Source organism: Lycorma delicatula, chromosome 1 (genome assembly GCF_047948215.1).
Source record: "Lycorma delicatula isolate Av1 chromosome 1, ASM4794821v1, whole genome shotgun sequence".
Taxonomy (NCBI): domain Eukaryota; kingdom Metazoa; phylum Arthropoda; class Insecta; order Hemiptera; family Fulgoridae; genus Lycorma; species Lycorma delicatula.
This window is the reverse complement of record NC_134455.1, coordinates 126,753,443-126,780,404: the sequence shown is the minus strand read 5'-3', so window position 1 is coordinate 126,780,404 and position 26,962 is coordinate 126,753,443. Positions and strand designations below refer to the sequence as shown.

General features: G+C 29.6%; 1 protein-coding gene across 1 annotated transcript in view; it reads right to left on the bottom strand.

The window, feature by feature from the left end:
* Window positions 1-3,244: 3,244 nt before the first annotated feature.
* Window positions 3,245-26,962, bottom strand: part of Nsun2 (tRNA (cytosine(34)-C(5))-methyltransferase Nsun2) — a 70,063-nt gene continuing 46,345 nt past the window's right edge. The window contains exons 10-15 of the mRNA XM_075360638.1: window positions 25,317-25,607; window positions 18,110-18,242; window positions 16,192-16,278; window positions 6,220-6,373; window positions 4,263-4,415; window positions 3,245-3,447 (exon numbers count right to left, since the gene is read on the bottom strand). Of these exons, the coding sequence (XP_075216753.1) occupies window positions 3,302-3,447; window positions 4,263-4,415; window positions 6,220-6,373; window positions 16,192-16,278; window positions 18,110-18,242; window positions 25,317-25,607 (964 nt within the window). The 3' untranslated portion in view covers window positions 3,245-3,301. The remainder of the gene's footprint in view (window positions 3,448-4,262; window positions 4,416-6,219; window positions 6,374-16,191; window positions 16,279-18,109; window positions 18,243-25,316; window positions 25,608-26,962) is intronic.

Genomic DNA, 26,962 nt, shown 5'->3' with positions numbered 1-26,962 from the left:
ATGTAAGAATATTTTTTATTATTACAGTTTTTGAAATTTAAGCAACAGAACGATAGAGTATATTGATCTTTCATCTGGAAGATATCTGGATCTGAATGAAGGTCAAGCAAATAAATTTTCATTGCTGTAAGTATTACAAGTCATATTCCCATGCAAAAGTGTTAAATTTAAGGAGCGAGTTAATCAAATAAAAAAAAATCAGATTAAAATTCTAATTGAAAGTATGCATCTTTTATTACTTTCCTGACATCATAACTATAGAGCTATGCTGCAAGAAGGAAAATATAGTAATCAGATAAAAAAAAAATGGGGTACAGAATTTTTTCATGTCTACATTAAATGACCCAGGGATCCCTAAAAAACAAAAAAGGGGGATAACGTACATACAAATGAGCATTGACGTGTAATAACTTTTGACTGAAAAAACAGATTCTGATGAAATCTTGTACAGAAACTAGTGCATATGGGGCAATTTGTTGATAAAATTTTGTAAACATAAACATACTTTAAATGAAGCTCAGTACATTCGTGCATATTTATTTTTTTAACATTGCCCCAAAATTTCTTCCTTCCCTAAAAATAAAAAAAATTATCTTTTTATTTATTGCATTTTTTAACTGATTTAAAAAAAATGTCTTCCTAGGCAAAGTAGTAATGAAAATGACCTTTAAAAAAATATTTTGGGAGTGGTGTCAATCAAAGATTAAAAATACAGATTCTTTAAATTTCTCAAAACTTTTTTGGTAACACATAATGTGAAATTTTAAATAAAACTGCATCATAAATTACCTCCACCCAAAAATAGAAATCTCAGATAACATTTTTCATATAGTTTTTCCCTACTCAAGAATAAATAACCAATGCCAAAAAAGTATTAAAACTTTGTTGTTAGATTTTTCTACTTCATCCACTTTAAAGATTTTGTTTTTAAAGGTTAAGTACAGTATTTCAATTATTGTTCAAAGTTTAAAAGCAAAAACCAATAAATACAAGTAACACTGAAAGCTGTGGTATGCCTCTTTTAACACATTCAGTATTGAGCACTTGCATGTATGTGATCTGTATATATGTGCAACCTGCTAACCATGCACACATGCATGGTAGTGCAGCAGCTTTTCTATCACTACTGTGGAGGGGGGATTCAGCATGTTACTGTTGCCTCAGTGTCTTATGTTAGCGCAACAGAAACATTTATATTTTGTTACTGTTGGGTTCGTTTGTAGTTACAAGGAATCAGCTTTTTTTTTGTTATTTTTAATTTACGAGAACTTTCATCACTTTTGAAAAAGAACAGATTTATTTTATAAATTATCTGTATTTCAGATTGTATACAATGTGTTTATTATAATAACCAACAAGTAATTTGTTTGTCAAATCTATTCTAAAATGTGCTGAGGAACTTACATAAAAACTAATTTTCAGGTCGTAAACAAGTTAGATGACAGATGAAAAATAAACTGTAAATTAATCTAACTGGTACAAAAATAAAATAAAAGACTTAAATCAATTATTGATATATGGAATAAATCGAGGATTAACTGTAGTAAATTTAACACAGACTTCTAAATAAATTGCAAGCATGAACAAGTAAGAGATTTATGAATATGCTCCTATGTATGAGAGAGTATTCAGCATGAAAAGAATCATAGATGTTCACCATGAACATGCTAGCAAGTGGTCAGTGTTTTTCAAATGTTTTATATTCCATGACATACATAAATGTTGATAACCAGTATACTTAAGTAAGTTAAAAACAAACAAATTCAGTGCTTAGGGTTAATACACCGATGAAAAGCAAGCAGTAAATGTGCTAAAAAGTCCAGTTTGTATACAACAATTTTCATGTAAGTTAAAAATTTTTTTTACATATCCTTGAATGAAATTTGAACTACATAGCTTTAAGCATACTCATATAATTGTGCATTTCTATAATTAAATTTTAAGTTGATATCATAGCATATATGAAATTTTTTTTATAGCTTTTTGATCAAATTCAAACAAATAAATTATACATATATATATATATATAATATATATTTCTTAGATTATATCTAATCTTCTTGTTTATCAGTTAGGTATAAAACTTTTTAAACAAAATTTTTACTGAGAAAAAATAAATACAATCCGAGAGTGTCAAATGTATGGTTAAAAACATAAACCACAAAAAAAGAAGACATATAAATTTCCAATATGGTGGAAATGTTAATTCTTTTCTTGAAAAAGTTAGTCATAATTCTTAAGTTAATTCACAAAATCTAGATATATTAGTCAATTAAAGGAGGACATGTGTAACCATTCTAAATTTTGTTGGTTACGAACAATATATATTATGTTATAAAGAAAAAGGTTTCAATATATTAAAAAGTAGTTAATATTCATTTGGCTTAGCTGATATTAAAAACAGAAAATAGGCAAGATAGTATTATATTATTTTAATAGTTAAATAAACGTAATTAGTTAGATAAGAAATTGTATTACATAACTTTGTTTTTTGATGTCTGATGTGGTCTGGATAGCCAGACGGTGATGTCATCGTGGGCTGGTGAGCGCATATACATTCTCAGAAAAAAGTGTGTACGTGCATAAATACGAACAGGCGTCTGGTGGGGGAAGCCAGACTGACATTCTTTGTTTCGGGGCTAGTGTGAATGTAGCAGTCATGGAGTGGAGACGTGTTTTAAGTTAGATCGCACGGAAGTGATGGTGGTGTTCTTTGTTCAATATGACAGGACAGTGAGACTGGGTAAATAGGTGTATTCGATGCGAGGTCATCATTATTTTTATATGTGCAGGAAAGTATCCTTATGTATAATGAAGAGAAAAATTAATGATATTTTTTTTAAATATGACAGACGAGTAGTGTGGAATGTGTTTTCTATGATTCCATATATATGATTCCATTTAATTTTGATATAAATAATAGGTTTAACTAATGTTAAAAAAATTATTTTATTGTATTGTTAATGTTTTTATTTTTAATAATATACATGTAATAAGACTACTTAGCCCTAGTACATTTTTTCGTTGTTCCCCCCTTAATTTGAATTGTTTTGTGATTGAGATTTTATTTTATATTGATTCACTTGAGCTTTTCAAATTTAATTTTTTTTATTTTTTCATTGGTAGTAAAGCTCGCACATGATTACTGTTATTTTGTCAGAGGATAACATATGCTGACTATTTTACCTAATTGGTGACACTGGGACAATCAATGATTTGATTAATATAATAAACACACTATAGATTATAAAAAAAGCATATTTTATTTATATAAATGAATCCGTAAAAATAAAAATATTCTTTAGCTTGCTTCTAAAACTTCCTCCTTTTCATCATCTAAACTTCTATCCACTTCTTCTACCTCTTTTATTTCATCAGCTTCAATATCTCCATCACCTTCCTGAATATCACTTTTTATCTCTTCATCCTTTTTAAACTTATTTCTCTCTGAAATAAATAATAAAACAATTACCATAAAAAAAAAAGTTTGATCTTTATAGTTGATAGTACTAAATTAATCATATTGGAGTACTGGTTAAGATGGTAAACTCCGTTAAACTCTGATGAAAAATCTTATGAAGTAGCATCCAAGACAATGAAGGATGTGAAGTGAGTATTGTGCTGTTAAAATCTACTGTTTTAAAACTAATAACGTAAGTTACCAATAAGTTACATACAGATTCAAACAATATTTATGTAGTTAGAAAAATTATGAAACAAATACTAAATTAGATACAGCAAAATGAAGGTAAACTCTTCAAATTTCTATTTATTAAAACCAAGCACATGCAGTGCCATGATTTCATCCAAGGCAACAATAGCAGAAAAATTGCGTGATTTAACGTGAGAAAATATTCTGTAGCAGAATATTTGAAAACCATGTGTACAGCAACATTCACGTCTGTACTGTGAGAGTGCAGCTATGACTTTAAGCAGGATTCTAGGACTCATTCATTGTTACAATAAAGTGGAATGCATCTTAATGAAATCTTGCCACAACATTGAACAGTGTGATGGTATCAGAAAATAACAAACACAGTGGTCGGTCCAATCGCCCTTTTTAAATTGTTTGGGATTGGTTGGTTTACAGAAGTCACATTGTGGCCCAAATGCCAGAAGATCAAGAAACACTTTATTTAAGACTTTATACTTAAAACAACTTCCCCAAAAAATGTTATTTTTCCTTAATTCCTATGAAAAGCATTAAACAAAATTTTGATACATATTTAAAAAGGGAAATATTATTTTAAAGGGAATATTACCATATTTAGAAACATCACCGCCTAATAAACGAAGGTAATGAACACAATCACTCAATGAAATGTAAGCTCGCATAGAATGGACACCCCTCCATCCAACTAAATCAAAATTCAATCCACATTCTCCTCTATATTCCAATAAGCAACTACCATTACCTGAAAAAAGAAACACACACTTTTTAGATCATTTTCAAAAGGATGTCAGAAATATTATATAACATTCCTAATTGCTAAAGTTTTTTGTTGTTACTCAATAGAGTGATAATTCATGTGTGTATGAATATCTGATTTAAGTCTGTGTGAATATTCATAAATGGTTAATATATAATTTTATTATCACTTCTGTTTATGACTAATTTGGCTTCATTCCTTTGCATTATTCCCATTAAAATTTATTTGAAGAAATAATAACTTGTGCTGTTAAAAAATAATGGAATCAATTTAAAATTAAAACAAATTTTAATCCTAAAACACCTTCAATTTTATTGGTTTTAATACTCATGCACATATGATTTAAAATTATTTTGAGTAAAAAAAAAAAAAACTGCTGACAAAGAGATGGAACTCCCATCAAAAATTAAAAATCAGGAAAATAGGGGGGTATTTGAGTTTTCACTCATATATATTTTTAATTAAATATTACTTGTTAAAATGAGAGTAACAAACAAGATTTAAAAAATTTTTCAAATAAATAACATGCAAAGGACTATTTGTGAAAATAAACATAACAATAAAAACAAATAAAAAATTAATAATTGTATGGATGCTATTTGGAAAATAACTCCCAATTTATTATAAAAAAAACACAAATTGATTACATACATCTTAAAGCTACATCTTTTAGCTACTTTTCTACATAATTGCCGTCCAAGCCCTCATCATAAAACTCTGCCACCTGTAAATTAAGTCAGGTAGTAACACAGTTTTTCATCTCCTTGTCATTTTCAAAATACTGTGTTGCTAACCGCTTCATTTTCAGGAAAAGGTGATAATCACTGGGAGCCAATGGGAGTCAGGGTTATATGGAGGATGGTTAAACAACTCCCATTTGAAACTGTTGATTTGGTGTTTTGGTGCCTACTGCAGTATACAGATAAACATTGTCATGAAGAAAAATGATGCCTGAATTCAGCATGCCATGTCGTTTTTTTTTTGTACGGCCCTTCTCAATTTCTTCAACATCTTCAGTGCAGTAAATTTCAGCATTAATTATCATACCTCTTTTCATAAAATCAACCAAGACCATACCTTTATGGTCTCAAAAACCTGATGCCATCTGAATTCTTTGAAGTAATTGTTTGACAGGCCTTTACAGGTTTTTGAGGAGAACCGGTGTCACTCATGAAATTCCTTCGTATACTGCACAAATTTCACAATGAATTTCAGCAGCTGACAAGTTTTTTATGTGAAGGAAATGGATGATGGCACGCACTTCACAGTCAGCAGGATTTTCTGACATCAACCACTTCAAACAAGAAATTTACAGGAACAAACAAGCAAGCTACATTTCCAATAACGCTACTAGAACCAGGCTATTCAAACTGTGCAAAGATAGAATTGATACCCCCACTCCATTGTGCAATACTAAGGATTGGAAGTTAATTTCCAAATAGTCCTCGTAAGATAACCAGTTTTTAATCGGAATCATTCAAATATGAAGTTCTGATTTTTAAACTAATATCATGAATGAATAAAAAAAATACATTTAGCCACATCATACATCTGAGCAACTAATTGCAAGAAAAACTGTCAAAGCAGCAGCAATATTGGCTCTATAATTTTGGAGTGGCCTGAAGTCTAGGATTTAAAATTCCTTTGCTTATACTCACGTAACAATAATAAAAAATACATAGTTTTTTTTTTAATCTTAACAAAAATATAATGTAGTTTAACTTCTATTTAAAAATAAACATAAGTTAATAGTTTGTAATAAAACATCAATTTGAAATATAATACTGACTCATATCTTTAATTTGTTCCTGAGTTTCATTAGATAATAATGCAATTTCTGGTGGATATTTTGGATCGTTATTACTCAGCAATACCAACAGATCATTCTTGGAAACTTGCACTCGTCTCTTTTTACCAATAAACGAAGAAATACTAGACAGGCCCTAAAAAAAAGCTATTAAATAACATTAATTGAAAACTAAAGAACATAAAAATATTTTTTTGTATAAATTATAACTAACCAGGTTCAAGGAAAACAATGTACATTAACTGTTAGTAATGTTTATATCTACATAAAACAATGAATGAGGTTAACTTTTGTAATGAACTTGAGAGTTAATTCATCAAATATTACCACCAGATGATTTACACCTAGTCAATGTAATGACCAATTTGTGACCCCTTTAGCAAATTGAAATATAAGCAGATGATGGATCACACAAACCATTGCTGTTTACATGTTTTCCTAATTGTATACTGTGTTTTACTTGTCTCCTGACCCAAAACTCGAACCTTACTCAAAACCTCCCAATTAAATTTAGCATTACAATATTGTTTTGGTCATTTTATCTTTGACTATTAAACATCCCCAATGTAGTAATTTTGTAATGTTAATGTAGTTTTACTAAGTGGTTTAAGATTTTTTAAATATTCAGCTTCTTATGTTGGCTTTTCTTTAGAATGCTTACCTCACCATTATAATCAAAGGAGAATTAGCGTGTGCTGATGTTACTGTTCAGAGGGTAGTTATTACTTTATATGTTTACATTAATCTATATTTATCACAATCAATTACTTTTTTCAGTTAAATAACTGGCACGACTGTGACAATTTATTTTTCTAGGCATGTACATTTTTAATGATATAATGGCAGTAAAAAGCAAATTTATAAATTGTTAAAAAATCAAAGGAAGGTAAATAATACTTTAGAAGAACAAAACTATAAATAATTGCTATCAACTGTGAGTAATGTTATTATAGACAAGGAATAGTGTTTATGAAAGAAATCATGTGTTACATTGTTGCATTAAAAAAAAATAATATCTCATGAAAGCCCCAACACCAAAAGTTGAAATCAGTGTATAAAAATACTAAATGGAATCAACAGACTTGCATACTTCTTAAACAGCCCCTAATATGCTGCTAGTAACAAAAAGCAAATACTCTGTTTGTTTGGTATTTAATGTCAATGAAACTGGCTTCTATTAGAAATGTATGCGATTGCAGATGTAAACAAGCAAAGAAAAACTGGTCTTGAAAGACTATAAAAATACATATCTATAAAAAATACAGATGCATCTATAAAAGTATATAAATAAAATCAAATTATAAAATACATATATGTATCTATAAAAATACATATCTATATATAATATAATATTTTTTCAGCCTCCGCTAAGTATGGAATTAGAGAACCTTTACTTACCTTACCTTACTTACCTTTACTTTTTTATGTTCAAAACGTTTTGGGCCTAAGCCCATCTTCAATGATTTTTTTAAAAATAATTCCAATTTTTTACATTTAGAAATTAAATTATAGCTCTTTACTTTTATTTTGTAAAAATTGTTTATCGACAAAAATATATTTAAAAAATTTGTAAATTCAGAAAAAATATTTATTCAGTCAAGAGAAATTAAAACTACTACACTAACTATTAATGTATCAATCAATATATTATCTTTTTACGCCAACTTAAATAATTTTAATACGAATGTTCCCATCAAAATTACATTTATAACTATATACAGAGTGTTTCTAAAGTGGCGGGCTGGCTATACTTTATTGGATTCTACTTGTAAAACTAAATAAAAAATATCCTTAGGAAAAATGGCGATTTCTCCTTAGTTCTTCCCCTGTCCGCAATTTTGTTATTTTTATATAAAAATTTATATCCTAGTTTGGATAGATAAATCGTATTAATATTTGGTAAGTGTCTTGGTAATAAAGTTTTAATATTAGAAAAAATTCAGAAATTAAATACCTTTGCAAATTACAAAATGGCGGCTATGTTTATTTTTCAATTCGTTATATCTTTGTAAATATTAGTTTTATCAAAGTTTATGTTATTTGCTAAAATATTGAGCCTTTTTATTTTGAACAAAATGATATTTTATTTTTTAAAATTGGTTAACAAATAGTTGAATTATGCAGAAAATAGATGTAATTTTGTGTCTGTTTTCATATCCACCACTTTACGTTCAATTCAAATATATATTAATTGTTTTTATTTATTGTTAATTCTAGTATTGTGAATCAGTATCAAAAATTAAGTATTTTTTTACTTATCTGAAGCTTCATTATTCAAATTAAATGTTTATAGCAATACTGCACAAAAATAAAGTTTCAGGTCAAACAACAAAACACAGTTCCTTTTTTATTTTTTTCCGTATAATTGAATGGTGTAATCGGTTTTTGAAAAGTTGTAGATTTTTGCATGATCTACAACTTTTATACTGGATACTTTTTTTTTGACGTCAAATTTCACCGGATATCACAATAATACCATTTTCCACCCCTTTTCAACCCACCAAATCAAGCCTTCACCACCTCCACTCACACATTTATTTTTTTATGTTTATTATACGCCCCTTTACCATTTCCAGTTTTAAAAATGCAAGTAATTTTTTTCTCTAATTGTAATTTAGTTGGATTAGTTCATTAAATTTATCTTTAAAGTATCTATTCGTTTTACAAATATATATTTTTTCGCAATTGTTACAGTTTATTTTATAAATACTGGAAGAATCATATTTATTTATTTTTTTTTTATCATTATAATATTTTAAATGTTTTATTATATGATTATGAGGCGTATATTTTCAATCAAGTTTTCTATAATTTTATTTGAATAAGAGAATTTAATGTAGTAATGTTCATGTTATTGAAAAATTCTGCATTATATTTTTTATATATGTTATCAATACTGACATTCGATATCCATTTTTTATAGCTATATTTTTATATTATTTATTTCAATATACAATTCTTGTTTATCATTTACATATTTTATCGCTCTATTTACCATGTTTTTAAAAATATTAATTTTTGGGACCAAGGATGATTAGAATTTTTGTTTATAATGATTTCATTTGATGCAGGTTTTTTATATACTTCAGTTATTATCCGATTGATTTTATTTATTTTAATATTTACATCTAAATAATTTATTTTTCTATTATGTTCCATTTCATATGAAAATTTTAATGTTTTACGATACAAATTTAATTTATTTAAAATTACTTCAAGTTCATTATTTAAGACTGGTTGATATTTAACTGAAATATTATCCATATTTAACCGATAATACAATTTTATGTATGTGATTTATGCTATAGCTATTCTATTCTGAAACTCCTGCATATAAATTTCTGACATTACAGCAGATAAGGGAAATCCCATGGATAAAACGTTTTCTTGTGTAAAACAGGTTCCATTAAATTCAAAATAATTCTGCTTACATATATTTCTGATTACTGTTATAATATTATTTTTAAATTTTTGATCTTCACCTGCTTTTATTAATTTGTTTTCTATTACTGAGATCGTATAATCAATGGGTATATTTAGGTACATATTAGTTATATCGAAGCTAATCATTTTAGTTTTATAATTAATTTTTAATTTATTAAACAATTCATACCCGTTTTTAATATTATATTTATATTTTAAATTTATCTTTGATCTAATTGCTTTATCAAAAATTTTGGTAATTATATAACATGGGGCTGTTTTGAAATTGATTAATGGTCTCATAGGGATATCTTCTTTACGCAATTTTGGGAGACCTGTGAGTTTTGGGGTATAAGGTTTATATGGATATATTTCTTTGTATTTAACTATGAGGTCTTTTGTAATTCTTAAAAATTTATTGGTTTGGTTGTTAATTTTTTAAAACCATTTTCATTTATATATTTATTTATTAAACATTGCATTCATCAATTGAAATAATAACAGGAGTTCTTGTTTTATTAGATTTTATCACTATACAATTATTTTCTTTTAATTTGTTTTTTAGTTTATATGTTTTATTTTTATTTATTATTAAATTTTTATTACGAATTAATTTTTTGTTATTTTTATTTTTAAACATATTAATTTTATCACTTATATTATTTATTTTATTTTATCTTTTCTTCATTAGTACAATTAATTTTGCCAATATTATATTCTGAATCTATTATCATGCTTTTTTTCTTCATCTTGGAAAATAAGTTTTGTTAGATTTACTAAATAATCATTTATATTAAATTTATCTGATTTTTTCTGTATATTATCAACATCTGTACAAACTATACTATATTTATTTATTTCATTGTTTGTTATTTGAGTTATATTGTAAATGTTATCTATTCTATATATTGTATTTTCCTTACCATTTTTCATTTCTATCACATCATGTATTCTTTTGTAATTTGTTTTTATTATTTCTGCAGAATGTCTACATCAATCTGGGTGACGTGATGACGAATTGCGATCTTTAGGTCTTCCAATGTACGCGGTTTATTGCCATACACACGCGATTTCAGAAACCCCCTCAGAAAAAAATCACAACTACTCAAGTCAGGGGACCGAGAGAGCCAAGGAATGTCGCCGAATCTGGAAACGATCCCTCCCGGAAACAAGTTATGGAGAACAGCCATCGTTGCCCTTGCTGTGTGCACTGTAGCTCCATCCTGCTGGAATAACACATTTTGAAAATCGATTCCCCGGTTTCGTAACTCAGGGATGAAAAACGTATTCAACATCGCAATGTAACGATCAGCTGTTACAGTAACGGCGTCACTTTCTTCAAAAAAATATGGTCCAATAACACCGACCTTTCCTATTGCACATCAGACAGTCACCTTTGGGCTATGAAGTGGTCTCTCGTGAAGCTGATGTGGGTTTCTTTCTGCCCAATACCGGCAATTCTGTTTGTTGACGAAGCCATTCAGATGAAAATGGGCTTCGTCACTCATTAACAATAACAAATTTTCATTTTCTTCAAAAATGGTAAGCATTTGTCGACAAAATTGTAATCGCTGCGTGAAATCTTGCTCGTTTAACTGGTGCACGACGGCTATCTTGTAAGGATGGAAATGCAGGTCTGTATGCAGAATTCGTCTTACCGTACTTGTGCTCATTTGAAGCGCTGCTGAATGCCTCTGAATAGAGCGGCATGGGCTGTTGACAATGGCTTCCCTTACTCGTTCGATGTTCTCTGGAGTGCTAGCAGTTCATCGGGAACCCGGTGGTTTTTTCTTCAATATTTAACCACCTGTTCGAAGGTTGTTTACCCATCGCAATATTGTGTTACGAGAAGGGACACTTGCATTACGATGGATATTAAACTGACGACGGAAATCTTGCTGAACAGCAGTTACGGATTCGTCATTTCGCACAAAACTGTCATACGCGTACAGGACGCGTCTAGCGTCCATGGCTCCATCTCAATGACTAAAATGTAAATGCTATGAACAAAGGAAACGTCAGACACCAGCCACGTGCCCCTCCCACCACAAATGCCCAAGTACAACCCACTTCAAAAACATCCGGTTCCCGTGAATGACCCTGTATATATAATTGAAAATAATATTACCAAAAATTTTTAATAAATTTAAATGCATATTGTATAATTTCATGTTTATGCAATTTCTCTTGTATAATGAAATAAATAATATAAAAAAATATAATTCATAATTTTTCAATAACACAAACATTACTAAATTAATATTCTTATGCAAATAAAATGATAGAAAACTTGATTGACAAATATAATAAAAAATATACACCTCATAATCATATAATAAAACATTTAAAATATTATAATGATAAAAAAGTAAATGCCTACAAGCGCCCATGATGATGATGATGAGGTAGACTGTGTATACGAAGAGATTGATGAAGCAATTAAACACGTAAAAGGAGATGAAAATTGAATAATAGTTGGAGATTGGAATGCAAGCATTGGAAAAGGCAAGGAAGGAAATATAGTGGGTGAATATGGGGGCTGGGCAAAAGGAATGAAAGAGGGGACCGACTTATAGAGTTTTGCACGAAGTATAATTTAGTAATTGCCAACACCCAATTTAAAAATCATAATAGAAGAATATACACTTGCAAAAAGCAAGGCGATACTGCAAGGTATCAGATAGATTATATCATGGTTAAGCAAAGATTTAGAAATCAACTCGTTGCCTGCAAAACTTACCCTGGACAGACATTGATAGCGACCATAATTTGGAGATAATGAAATGTAGATTGGGGTTTAAAAACCTGAAGAAAAGGTGTCAGATGAATCGGTGGAATTTAGAGAAGCTTGAGGAAGAGGAGGTAAAGAAGATTTTGGAGGAGGACATCGCAAGAGGTCTGAGTAAAAAAGATAAGGTAGAAAATGTAGAAGAAGAATGGGAGAATGTTAAAAAGGAAATTCTTAAATCAGCAGAGCAAACTTAGGCGGAATAAAGAGAACTGGTAGAAAACCTTGGGTTTTAAACGATATATTGCAGCTCATGGATGAACGTAGAAAATATAAGAATGCTAGTGCTGAAGAAAGTAAAAGGAACTATCGGCAATTAAGAAATGCTATAAACAGGAAGTGGCAAGAGAAATGAACATTGGTAAAATAGAAGGAGCATACAGGAAAGTTAAGGAAAATTTTGGGGTACATAAATTAAAAACTAATAATGTGTTAAACAAAGATGGTACACCAATATATAATACGAAAGGTAAAGTCGATAGATGGGTGGAATATATTGAAGAGTTATACGGAGGAAATGAATTAGAAAATGGTGTTATAGAGGAAGAAGAGGAAGTTGAGGAGGATGAAATGGGAGAAACAATACTGAGATCTGAATTTAAGAGAGCATTAAAAGATTTAAATGGCAGAAAGGCTCCTGGAATAGACGGAATACCTGTAGAATTACTGCGCAGTGCAGGTGAGGAAGCGATTGATAGATTATACAAACTGGTGTGTAATATTTATGAAACGGCGAAGTTCCGTCAGACTTCAAAAAAAGTGTTCTAGTCATGATACCAAAGAAAGCAGGGGCAGATAAATGTGAAGAATACAGAACAATTAGTTTAACTAGTCATGCATAAAAAATCTTAACTAGAATTCTGTACAGAAGAATTGAGAGGAGAGTGGAAGAAGTGTTAGGAGAAGACCAATTTGGTTTCAGGAAAAGTATAGGGACAAGGGAAGCAATTTTAGGCCTCAGATTAATAGTAGAAGGAAGATTAAAGAAAAACAAACCAACATACTTGGCGTTTATAGACCTAGAAAAGGCATTCGAACGTAGACTGGAATAAAATGTTCAGCATTTTAGAAAAATTAGGGTTCAAATACAGAGATAGAAGAACAATTGCTAACATGTACAGGAACCAAATAGCAACAGTAATAACAATTGAAGAACATAAGAAAGAAGCCGTATAAGAAAGGGAGACTGACTAGTATGTACCCTATCTCCGTTACTTTTTAATCTTTACATGGAACTAGCAGTTAATGATGTTAAAGAACAATTTAGATCCGGAGTAACAGTACAAGGTAAAAGATAAAGATGCTACGATTTGCTGATGATATAGTCATTCTAGCCGAGAGTAAAAAGGATTTAGAAGAAACAATGAATGGCATAGATGAAGTCCTATGCAAGAACTATCGCATGAAAATAAACAAGAACAAAACAAAAGTAATGAAATGTAGTAGAAATAACAAAGATGGACCACTGAATGTGAAAATAGGAGGAGAAAAGATTATGGAGGTAGAAAAATTTTGTTATTTGGGAAGCAGAATTACTAAAGATGGACGAAGCTGGAGCAATATAAAATGCCGAATAGCACAAGCTAAACGAGCCTTCAGTAAGAAATATAATTTGTTTACATCAAAAATTAATTTAAATAGAAGGAAAAGAATTTTGAAAGTGTATGTTTGGAGTGTCGCTTTATATGGAAGTGAAACTTGGACAATCGGAGTATCTGAGAAGAAAAGATTAGAAGCTAATCTTTAAAAAAAAAAAAAAAAAAAAAAAAAACTTTACAAATGAAATATTTAAACACATGCTACCAAAAGGAACACTAAAAATGTGGTGCTATAGGAGAATGTTAAAAATCAGATGGGTAGATAAAGTGACAAATAAAGAGGTATTGCGGCAAATAGATGAAGAAAGAAGCATTTGGAAAAATATAGTTAAAAGAAGAGACAGACTTATAGGCCACATACTAAGGCATCCTGGAATAGTCGTCAATTTAATATTGGAAGGACAGGTAGAAGGGAAAAATTGTGTAGGCAGGCCACGTTTGGAATATGTAAAACAAATTGTTAGGGATGTAGGATGTAGAGGGTATACTGAAATGAAACGACTAGCACTAGATAGGGAATCTTGGAGAGCTGCATCAAACCAAGACAAAAAAAAAAGTAAAAAATAAATATGATTCTTCTGGTATTTATAAAATAAACTGTAACAATTGCGAAAAAATATATATTGGTAAAATGAATAGATCCTTTAAAGATAGATTTAATGAACATTTTAAGATCACTAAAAATAAAAAAAAATTGCTTTCTTAAATGTAGCTGATCATTTAATAAATAATAATCAATAATCAATAACTAGTTTAGAAATAATCGAAAGAGTAAATATTGAACATGAAAACAGTAATAAAAAATTAGAAATTTTAGAAAAATTGTATGTTTATATATATATATATATATATATAAATCTGCAAATAGAATTTGATGGGGACATTCTTATTAAAATTATTTAAGTTGGCATATAAAGATAAGATACTGATAAATTAATAGTTAGTGTAATAAATTTTCATTCTCTTGACTGAACAAATATTTCTTCTAAATTTGAAAATTAAAAAAAAAATGTTTTAAATTTTTTTTTATCAATAAACAATTTGTACAAAGCAAAAGTAAAAAGCTGTAATTTAATGTGTAAATGTAAAAAACAAGAACTATTAAAAAAAAACATCACTGAAGATGGATTTAGGCCCGAAAACATTTTGAACATGAAAAAGTAAAGGTAACAGTGTTCTCGAATTCTGTCTTTGTGGAGGCTGAAAAAATATATATTATATTATACATAGTTATTTAACAGAGGAAAGAGAAAGAAAAAATGGACTATAAAAAATTTAATCTAAATAAATTAATATATACACATATATTTGAGGCTTTTTAAAATAAAAACTGTTAGCCATTGCTACAAAATAAGTGGATGCTTTTGGGACTGCAACCTGTTTGAAAAATTGGCTTAACTTATTTGTGATGCTGTAATTTTGATCCCATCTCTTCAGTGAATCAAATATTATTTTATCCTTAGCAATTTATTAATCATGTTAATTGTTGATCCTGCTCCATCCCACAGAATTTTAAGGTAAGATCAAAAATTAATTTTTAAATGAAAGAAAAACAATAATAAAACATTCACCAGCTAATTCATTGTGATGAAACAAAGTGTATGAGTAAGTAGTGATGAAAATGTCAAAAAATGGTGTCAGTTACTGAGATAAGGATGCCCATTTCATAAAAATGAACATTCTCAAATAATTCAAAACACACAGAAAAGTTACAAAAGATTTGATGGAAGGTATTCAAACCATGCAGTCTAGATATGGAACCATCTAACATTCAGATTTTCCTGAAACTACTTAGATTAATGTAATGGCTTTATATTTCTATTTTGCCTCCAGTACCACCTTAAGGTATTACTTCCTGAAACTACTTGAGGTTTTGATTGGAAAATGCACACTGACCAATGACAATATCTACTGTTCTGTCACTGACTGGTTTAAGGAATAAAGTTATTTCAATTACGGAATGTCAAACTCATCACCTGATCTCAAAAATGTTGGGATTATGCTGAAAAATAGTTAAAACTTATTTTCGTAAGAAACAACATAAGATATAATAAACCACTATCATTTTAAGACAAAACAATTATTGCTTAAAGTATTATAAACATGCTTTTACTGTACATGGATGATGTTAACAATAGTACTAACCTCTTGTGCTAAACGAAAACTGCAATGGTCTTCACATTTTTTAACATTATCACATCGAACAAATGCTCTTACACCAGTATTTATCAGCTGAAACATAAAAAGTTTCCATAATTGTGAAGAAGCTTTAAAATATAATCACAAAAAATAAATATATGTTTAAAAAAAAAATCTAACAGTTTTTTATATTTATCTGAATATTCATTCATCAAGCAGCCTGTTTTGACAACACTCCACTACTACTGGGTATCAAGCTACCAAGCTATTTTGAAGCGTACCATTGCTGTTATTACTAGCGCCACTATTGGTTATGTTATTCTACTACTCCTCTCACCTATTATTTTAGTTATAAACTATTCATGCTTCAGTGCAGTATAGTTTTGTTCTTTGCAGTTGTGTTTTTCTAAAGAACCTTATTCAATAAAAGAAAGGGTTGCTAAAGTGGAAGCTTATCTGTGTTCTGGATCATTACAAGAATTGTGATAAATAGTAAGGGAAAATCTCTGAAGCCCAGTATCCCGATAAAGAGTAGCATATGTGATTTGGTTAGAAAATGACATACAATGGGATCATTTTCAGACCCAAAATGAAATGGACAACCTTCCGTTGGGACTCTAGAGGCCATAATTAATATTCAAAGAAGAATTTCTGCTAGTCCAACAAAATCTGCACATAAGTTATCACAACAAAGTGGTATAAAATACACATCTTCCTATAAGATTCTCATGATTTAAATTTGAAACCTATTATCTAACAACTGTGCAATAACTCAAGTGAACATACAAATTGAAACATCTTAATTATTGTGACTGGCTTCTTAAAAATATTGTCAATGAACAGACAGACCCGATGCTGTTTTTCCTGTCAGACTTTCTTCTTTCTTTTTCCTGTTTAGCCTCTGGTAACTACCGTTTAGATAATACTTCAGAGGATGAATGAGGATGATATGTATGAGTGTAAATGAAGTGTAGTCTTGTACATTCTCAGTTCGACCATTCCTGAGATGTGTGGTTAATTGAAACCCAACCACCAAAGAACACCGGTATCCACGATCTAGTATTCAAGTATTTCCTGTCAGACTAGGCAGTTTCATTTATCTGGAGATGTTAATTTGTGCAATATCACGTATTGGATGACTGAAACTCCTCAGTAGATATTTAAGCATTTACTTTGAAGAAAAACTCACTGTTGATGTGCTGTTGTTTCAGATAATTGTGTATTGGGGGGCCAATATATTTTGACCAGAATGTGAAAGCAGAAGAATTTTTTTAAAGCAGTCTATGCTCAGTTAACAGGTTGTGAAAAAGAGTTCATCTTCTTCTAAAAGGGCAAAGCAATGTGTTTGAAGGATCCATGTGCTATTTGAAGGATAGTTTATAAATCAAATTAAATAAATAAATAAAACTAAGTTTTATTTAAAGATTTATCATTAAACTTTTATAAATAATGAAATAACACACCCAGACTTTTCTTAAAAGTAACTTGACATTCTGGAGTATTGTGCTTGAAATACCTGCAATTTAAAGGGTTTAACAAGGAAGATTATAGATGTTTTTCTTTCCAACAGAATTAATCAAAAAACAAATCTTGATAAATAGAAATATCTACAATCAGAGTGGCAAGGAATTGTTGGCTGTACAGTTTTACTCCAATTCTTCTAGAAGTGAATTAACAATACCACAAAACTGGGATATCTAACTACATGTGATCCACACACTTATTTGATTTGTACATGATATTTTGCCAAAACTTTACTCCTACAAATTTTACATGTTATCACTCATATAATTTTCTTTTTTGATTTTTCTATTGTCTACATTTCACTTAGAAATGTATAAACATATATTAATCTAATATAAATAAATAAATATATATAAGCACAAACAAACACAAACATAAGAAACTTTGTTGGGAATATTACCTTTACTCTATTTTGATTATGTTCAGCGACTTGTCTGACAGTAGGTGATACAAAATATATGTTTTTCTTCTTTCCAACAGCACATCTTGTTAAAAGACCAGCATGTATGCTAGGATCCAGTTGGTAAAAATCTCTTTAACAAAATGTTAACATTTCACTTTAATTAAAGCATATAAACAATAGTTAATAAAGTTATACACTTTTAAAATACTATATCCAAATATTAATTTAGAATAACTGTTTACTACAGCAATATTTTATTCCGGAGAATTTAATATTTTCAATATAAAAATAATTATTCAGTTGAATATTATTATGGATTCTTTATTTGTTTTGTGAAAAATTCTTATATTTATTATTTTCATTAGAATAAATAAAAGTCCTACTGATAAAAATTTGATTATTTATATCAGCAGCACATGATAAAAGTTAAAATAATAAACTATTCCATGAATTCCTGATGTAAAAATAATATCTATTAATATAAATTCAATATTATCTCATGAAACAGAAACCAAAAATGTTCTGAAATAAAGAAAAATTAATAATACTAAATAAGATAATTTTTTATTGGGTTACAGTAATTAAAAATATTATTTGAACATTCACCTTTATGGTTTTTCTTTATTTGTGAAGTACCTAGAAAATTCAGAGAAATACACAAAATAATAAATAAGAAAAACAAACAAAACTAAAACCAAAGACTTAAAACACAAAATTGTGATAAAGTTACTCTTTTAAAAATTTATTTTCTGAAAGAAAGCCAAAGAAATGTAATCAAACTAAGAAAAAAAATTATTTTCTTAATATGGTTGTATTATAACCATAAAGACAAATTAATAAAGTTTACTGTGCTAGTAAAATTTAATATTAAATGAAATTTAAACCACTAAAACACAGTAAATAGATAAACCTATTAATTCCAAGAATTGATTTTTGCGGGTTCACTCATCTTCAATTGGTATTTAATGTTATGTGATTATAGAATTAAATACAAAGTGAAGAAGTGGTAACCTGCAAAAATTGATACTCATTTTAAATTTCATTGTAGATTATATATATATATATATATATATATATATATATATATATATATATATATGTATTTTTTTTTCTTTTACTGGAATTAATCTTTTAAGATTTATATTATTTCTCTGTACTGTTAATTATATTTAAATACTATTAAAACAAACCACCTAATACAGAATATTGAGCTAAGATATATTTTATCTTAATTTTAAATGAAAGTACTTGTGATTTAAATAATTCAATGGCTGCAAAATAAAAATTAAAAATACTAAAACAATGAAATTTGCATATTACGAGGCTCAGCTGATAAATTTTACACATACATGCGTAGTATGGTAATGAAATGAGATATTGGAATGAAATAAAAAATGAATAAAAGTACAATACATTAGCTATAAAATACAGTATTTATTTTTCAATATAATCCCTGATTATACTTTTCCCAATGGGTGACAAGTTTTTGCATTCCATCACTGAAAAATTCTGGCAGTCTTTCTTGGATCCAAGTGGCTACACTTCCTACACCTCATCGTTGGTGGTGTAATGATTACCTTTGAGATTCCTCTTGAGATGAGGGAAGAAGTGGAAGTCGCACAGAGCCAAATCTGGCAAGTATGGCAGATGCGGAATAGGCTTAAACATCAGCTTGCAGACAGCCATCAGAGTGCAAGGTATACATCGTGCACATATTTTATGGTAACCCAATTGCTTGATAATATGGCCTACTCATTCTTTAGATATGCCTAACTGAATAGCAATGCGTTTCTGGGTGATTTGCCGGTCACTCAGAAGCAAATTGTCCACCTCCTTTTGATGTTTCTTGTCAGTCACAGAAACTGGTCATTCGCTGCAAGGCGCATCCTCAATTGTCACTTTACCAGCTTCAGATTTACAAAACTTCAACACCCACCTATTCACAGTACTCCTGTCAACAGTTTCACCACTGTAAACTGCTTTTAAACAATGACAATATTTGAAGGATTCACATTTTCTGCTGTTAAAACTTCGATCACTGTGCGCTGTTTTAACTGTGTTGACATATTGGCCGTACTTAACTCAATTTTAACTGCTACTGAAAACAAACTGATTAATGGATTCCAATGCATTATTGCAGGTTGGTAGAGGGGAATTTTAGTTATCATGTGCTGCCATGCCCAACTCGATAGTAACTTTTGCCTCCATGTAACACACTAGTGTCCAAAATTTATCAGTCGAGCCTCGTAATTTATATGAGTGCTATATGTTGTAGTTTTTATAAGACTGTCTTCCTCAAAAACTGTCTGATGGTTAAGCAAATTTCATTTTTTTTTGAATTTATAAATATAACATTTTTTTAATATATTTAATTTTACATTATCTATTAATTTCTAACATTTCAAAATTTTTGTTAAAATCAGAAATAGAATGGTTTTTGTTTATTAAACGGTCTGACATATTAAATAAACCTAATTTATTATTCTTGTAATTTGTATAATATTCAAGAAATCTAGTTAAATGATTATTTGTTTTTTCTATATAAGTACCATCACAATCATTACATTTAATTTTATAAATTTTACACATATTGTTTATTTTATTATTTATTTTTAAATATTTTATTATGTGGTTATTAGATCTGTTTATTGTAAGTTTTTGTAATGTTTTCAATGATATTATCAATGTATAAATACTTTATGTTTTTACTCCTTTACATCTTTATATATTATTATACATATATTATTTATATATATATATATAATTTTACTAAAATTAATCTTACGATTTATATTATTCCTTTGTAATATTAAATTATATTTAAATACTATTAAATAACCTATTAGTACAGAATATTAAGATGTGACAAATTTTACCCGCATCCTCAGATGCAGGATCTGAATGCGGGATTTGATTAAGGATGCATAATCCCACAAAAGTACTTTCATGAAAAATTAAGGTAAAATATGTCTATCTCAATATTCTGTACTAGGTGGTTTGTGTAATAAAATTTAAATGCAGGGCGTTTCATAATGTTCTTCGGAGTTTCAAAAATTCATTAACAACAAACTATTTCACTCATAAGAATAAAACAAGTACTATACGAAAGAGTATTTCAAATAGTTTTTTTCCACATATACCAGGCAGTTAGTAAACCATTTGCTTGCTAGGCGTCGACAGTAGAGAAAATGGCTGCCACGGGAAGAGAGAAGCATTTTGTGTGTTAGAATTTCACTTGTCAAAGTCAGTTATTTCTATGCAACGTGCGTTTTGGTTGAAATTTCATAAGGAGCCACCACGTGACAATTTAATTTGTGCATGGTATAAACAATTCAGTGAAACTGGTTGCTTGCGCAAGCGAAAATCAACTGGTTGTCCATCAACCTCAGAAGTCAATGTCGAACGTATGCGTGCAAGTTTCATTCACAGCCCGTCAAAATCGTCTGCGGCTGCAGGAATAGAATTAGGAATTCCAAAAACAACAGTGAGGAGAGTTCTCTGTAAATGTTTATTATACAAACTGTATCATCTTCAATTAATCCAGCGTCTTTTTGATGGAGATAAAACACGTAGGCTCGATTTTTGTTTAGTTACAGGAAAAGATGTTGTTAGATGAAGGTTTTGTAAACAAGATAATTTTCAGTGATGAAGCTACTTTCCATATTAGCGGCAAAGTAAATCTTCATAACGTGCGAGTTTGGGGAACTAAAAACCCACACGCTTATGTGGAACACATTCGGGATTCTCCAAAAGTAAATGTTTTTTGTGCGATCTGTCGTGAGGCAGTGTATGGGCCGTTTTTTTTAATGGAAACGACAGTAACTGGCATGATATACCTGGATATGTTGCAATTATGGCTTATGCCTCAGCTACTCGACGACGAATGGTTGCCCTACCCATTTTCATAATGAGGTTCGACAGTACCTTAACACAACATTACCTCAGCGCTGGATAGGACGTGCATCTGAAGCAGACCAACACAATTATGCTGTAGCCACCAAGATCACCAGACCTCACGTCATGAGATTTATTTCTCTGGGGGTTATGTGAAAGATAAGGTGTTTATCCCACCAATGCCGCACGATATCGCTGAGCTAAAGGATCGCATAATCAATGCAATCAACTCTATCGAAAATGACATGTTAGAACGAGTTTGGCAAGAGCTAGACTTTTGTGTTGATGTGTGCCGTTTCAGCAGAGGAGCACATATTGAACATTTATAGATTTTAACAAAAACTGTTCCTGCATCACCTCGTACAACTTTCATTTAGGTAAGTGAAATACTTTTTTTGTACTGAATTTTTGTAACTCCTAAGAACATATGAAACGCCGCCCTGTATATATATATATATATAAATTAATAAAAACTCAACGCTTCAAACAGAAGTACAATAATATATAAAGTAGTGTAGTGAATGTCTACACTGAAAGGAGAACCAATTTAAAAACATAAAATTATAAAATACAAATGATGGAAATCAGGGAAAATGTGCAGTATTGAAACTAGTTAATTATTTTTATGGTTACTACTGAATAACTATAAAATAACAGGTAAAAGTATTATTATATGGTTGGTCAATTGTAAAAATTTAGGGAAGCATTTAACATTAAGCAAATCTATATTGTTATGGAAATTGAGTATAAAAAGCATATAAGAGGGAGTACCCAAGAAAAAACTATTTATTTAAGATAACATCTTGAAAACATCAATCCCCTTCAAAATACTGCCCATTATAAAATTATAAAAAATATACACTTGTCCCAATGGTTTTTCCACTGTGTGAGACAATTTTTATATTCTTCTGAACTACAGCTGTAAAGTGCCTCCAGCAATTTTTCTTAACCTCTTCTACATTCTTAAAACCCTTTCCCTTTAAGTTTTTCTTCATTCTTGAGAATAAGAAGAAGTTCTCAAAAAATAGTTTTCAACACTGTATGGGCAGGCCCAATGACATGATGAAGCAGCCAGTTCTAAACTCACAAGTCCAGTCGTTTTTTACTTACTGCCTCGCACAGTCACTTCAGCACTTGCAGATAGTAATGTTGGTTCACTATGGTGCCCTGAGGAACTAATTCAACGTGAACAACTCTTTTCAAGTTGAAAAAACAAACCATCATTGACTTCTTATTTGATTTCACTTGTGTGTTTTTTTTTTTTTGTTCTGGATGATGAAGCTGTCTCCACTGACTGGACTTCTGTTTTGTTTCAGGGTCATAGCCAACAACAAGAGTCATCCCCTGCTATGAATTCTGACGAAAAATCCAGTCATTTTGGGCCTGTTTTTTCAATTCCTGCCACACTCTAAGATGATTTTCCCTCTGGTCATCGAGAAGCAGTCACGGAACAAACTTTGCCATGACACGTCTCATGTTCAAATCTTTAGTTACGCTTCTTTGGCATGAACTCCTGTTATTTCCTCCAATTCATCGATTGTTCTGTGATGATCAAACACGATGGCACTGCCCACATTTTGTAAAATTTTGTCTGTTCTGGACGCTGAGGAGTGATCCAAACGGGGTTCATCTTCAAGTGACATTTGGCTATTTCTGAACTGGGCAAACCATTCACAAATTCTAGCCTGTTTTGGAGCTTCCTTCCCATAAGCTTCCCGAACCACTGAAAATCTTTCTGCTACTGTTTTTTTAACAAGAAACAGAATTTGATATTGGTAGGTTGCTCCTTAAAATTTTCCATCGCAAAATTGTTGAGAACGTTGGGAAGGGTTAAGAAAACAATCATCCTCTCTGCTGTGATGTTTTCTCATGAACACTATCTGGCAACTGAGCAGGGAGAGTGTCTAGTGAATGTACCTAGCAAAAGAGGACAGCACTGGCAACCCACTTGTTTACAGAAAATAATTCTAGTATTTATTGGATACCCCACTTAACTGGGACCCATAATTGGGATATAAATGAAAACTCATTTTCATACTTTAAGTCATTTTTTATTACAATAATATTCAACATAGACTAGAACTAAAATAATCTGCCAAATAAAGTTTTGTTATAACTTATTAGCCCTTTGTGACAGGCACATGGATATGTCAGTCTATGAAAATATGTGTACACCACTAATGCATTTGTAAGTTGCTTTATGACAATTGTTTAAAGATTACTTTCCTTTTTACAAATTCTTTAAAAACACATTTTTAAGAAAAATCAAAAAAATTGTTAAAACTATTTATTTTATCTAAAGGAGTTTGATTATTCCATTCTACCTAAGAAAGATAGAGTAGAATATTTGGTTCTTACGACTTGTATCTTGACTAGGCTAAAATTATAAACTTTTAATATTGTTTAATGTTTCTTTAAAAAAAAAAAAAAAAATACCCAAATCAAACTGCTGTACACTAAAGAAAAATAATATGTAAAGAACAAATTAAAATTCATTCTTTTATCTATGTTTTTTTTCTATTACTGCTAAGTAAGCAATAAATGACGACAGCAGGTAGTGAAATCACATCACACCAAACACTGCTCATAACTTCAGAGAGCTGTGGGAATATGCTTATTAAATGGAATTTAGCTGCTGAGATTATTTCACACTTTCAGTTTTTAGGATGCTATTACTCCCTGATACATTCTAGATTCATATTTAAAAAAAATTTCTTCTGAAATTTTGGTTCATTTTTTCACAAAAAGAAAATCTTCATTCTGATTTTGCTTCGCATTATTTTCAGAACTTTATAACTATATTATAAATTTTGGATAAAACTATAGTAGAGAATGCAATTAACATCTCCAGGTATCTAGCAACAGAATTGTACTTTTAGCAATCCCAACTAACTTTATTTAATTTTATCACAAAACCTGTATAGGTGACACTTTCTGTTCATCAGATGTCACGTACAACTTAATAAAAATATTAATTTGTTAAACTTCTTTTTAATCATTAAGGTATTTTTAATTATCAAAAGTTGTCCAGAAACATTACAGTAACTGAGTAAAATTTCCCAGCTAGCAATATTTAAATTCATTAACTGCTGATAATAAATTTTAAAAATAATTTCTAATTTCAACAAGATAAAAAGTACATAGTTTTCTTTGAAAATAAACTTAAGTTTTTAGAAAGCAACTGACAACATATTTAAACAGTTAACACAAAATCTCCATATCCCAAGCATAAGCTTCAAGCTTATGTGGCAATATCATCAAGAAAGAAAACAAACATTCAGAGGCAACAATAACTAAATATAATTATTACCTAATTGAAGGCCATACTGGTTCGTTCTCTTCAAAGAATACAAATGGATCTTCTCTATAGCCTTGAATTTTTCTCCTCTTTACTCGTCTATTATCACCAACACCACTGCTTCCCATACCACTACTCCTACTATCAGTTTCATTCTGTTCTTCAGTAATAGTATCTCCACTGGCAACATTTTTACTGCCGTCTTTGGTTTTACCACCGGCTTCCCATGGCAAGAGCTTTACTTTCTCTAACACAGCAACAAAAAATCCTCCTGTATCTTGGTGATGGGGAAGAATTCTAATACTAACAAACAAACAATAAACTTGATTTTAAAATCAAATTAGTTTTCTAACATGGATTCATATAACTTCTTTCCTCAAACATAAAAGTACCTATTTAAAATGATTAAAACCAGCGTACAGTATCCTAAAACAACAATTTTATTATTTCTATGCAAAAATGGAGTTTACCTGCAAAATGTTGCTTTCAAAAATAAATTTTGTATATGTCATTCTTAAATGACATTTTGCACTATTAAATTACATGAATAGATTTGTTATCAAACATTTTATTAATTTAAACTATATAACAGTTTACTAATTACTGTAGTATAACAGGGTAATAAGATTAAAAATGTAGTAAATTTAAATTGGTAAATTTACACATTTAATTGCAAATTTTTTAGATAATGAAGTAAAACTCTAAATAATAATAACAAAAAAATTGAGAATCTTATCTGTAATCTCAAAAATATAAAACTCAGAAAATAAAAAGCACTTATTGGTAATGAAACTGAAACACAGCAATAATGTCAAAACCTAAAAATTAATTTTATAAAATATATATTTATAATTTTTATTTCAGAGAATTAGTTTTTTATAAGAAAACAAATTTTTTGCTAAACAAAGATTTTCATCAGGAGATAGTGGAATATTTATAATATCTAGCTTTATTTACTTTTTACTTGACATTTATAGAACTAGAAAAGGCATTCGATAACGTAGACTGGAATAAAATATTCAGCATTTAAAAAAAAAATAGGGTTCAAGTACAGAGATAGAAGAACAATTACTAACATTTACAGGAACCAAACTGCAACAGTAATAATCAAAGAACATAAGAAAGAAGAGATAACAAGAAAGGGAGTCTGACAAGGATGTTCTATATCCCCGTTACTTATTAATTTTTACATAGAAGTAGCAGTTAATGATGTTAAAGAACAATTTAGATTCGGAGTAACAGTACAAGGTGAAAAGATAAAGATGCTACGATTTGCTGATGATATAGTCATTCTAGCCGAGAGTAAAAAGGATTTAGAAGAAACAATGAACGGCATAGATGAAGTCCTACGCAAGAACTATCGCATGAAAATAAACAAGAACAAAACAAAAGTAATGAAATGTAGTAGAAATAACAAAGATGGACCACTGAATGTGAAAATAGGAGGAGAAAAGATTATGGAGGTAGAATTTTGTTATTTGGGAAGTAGAATTACTAAAGATGGACGAAGCAGGAGCGATATAAAATGCCAAATAGCACAAGCTAAACGAGTCTTCAGTCAGAAATATAATTTGTTTACATCAAAAATTAATTTAAACAATTGTGCAGGCAGGTAACGTTTGGAATATGTAAAACAAATTGTTAAGGATGTAGGGGGC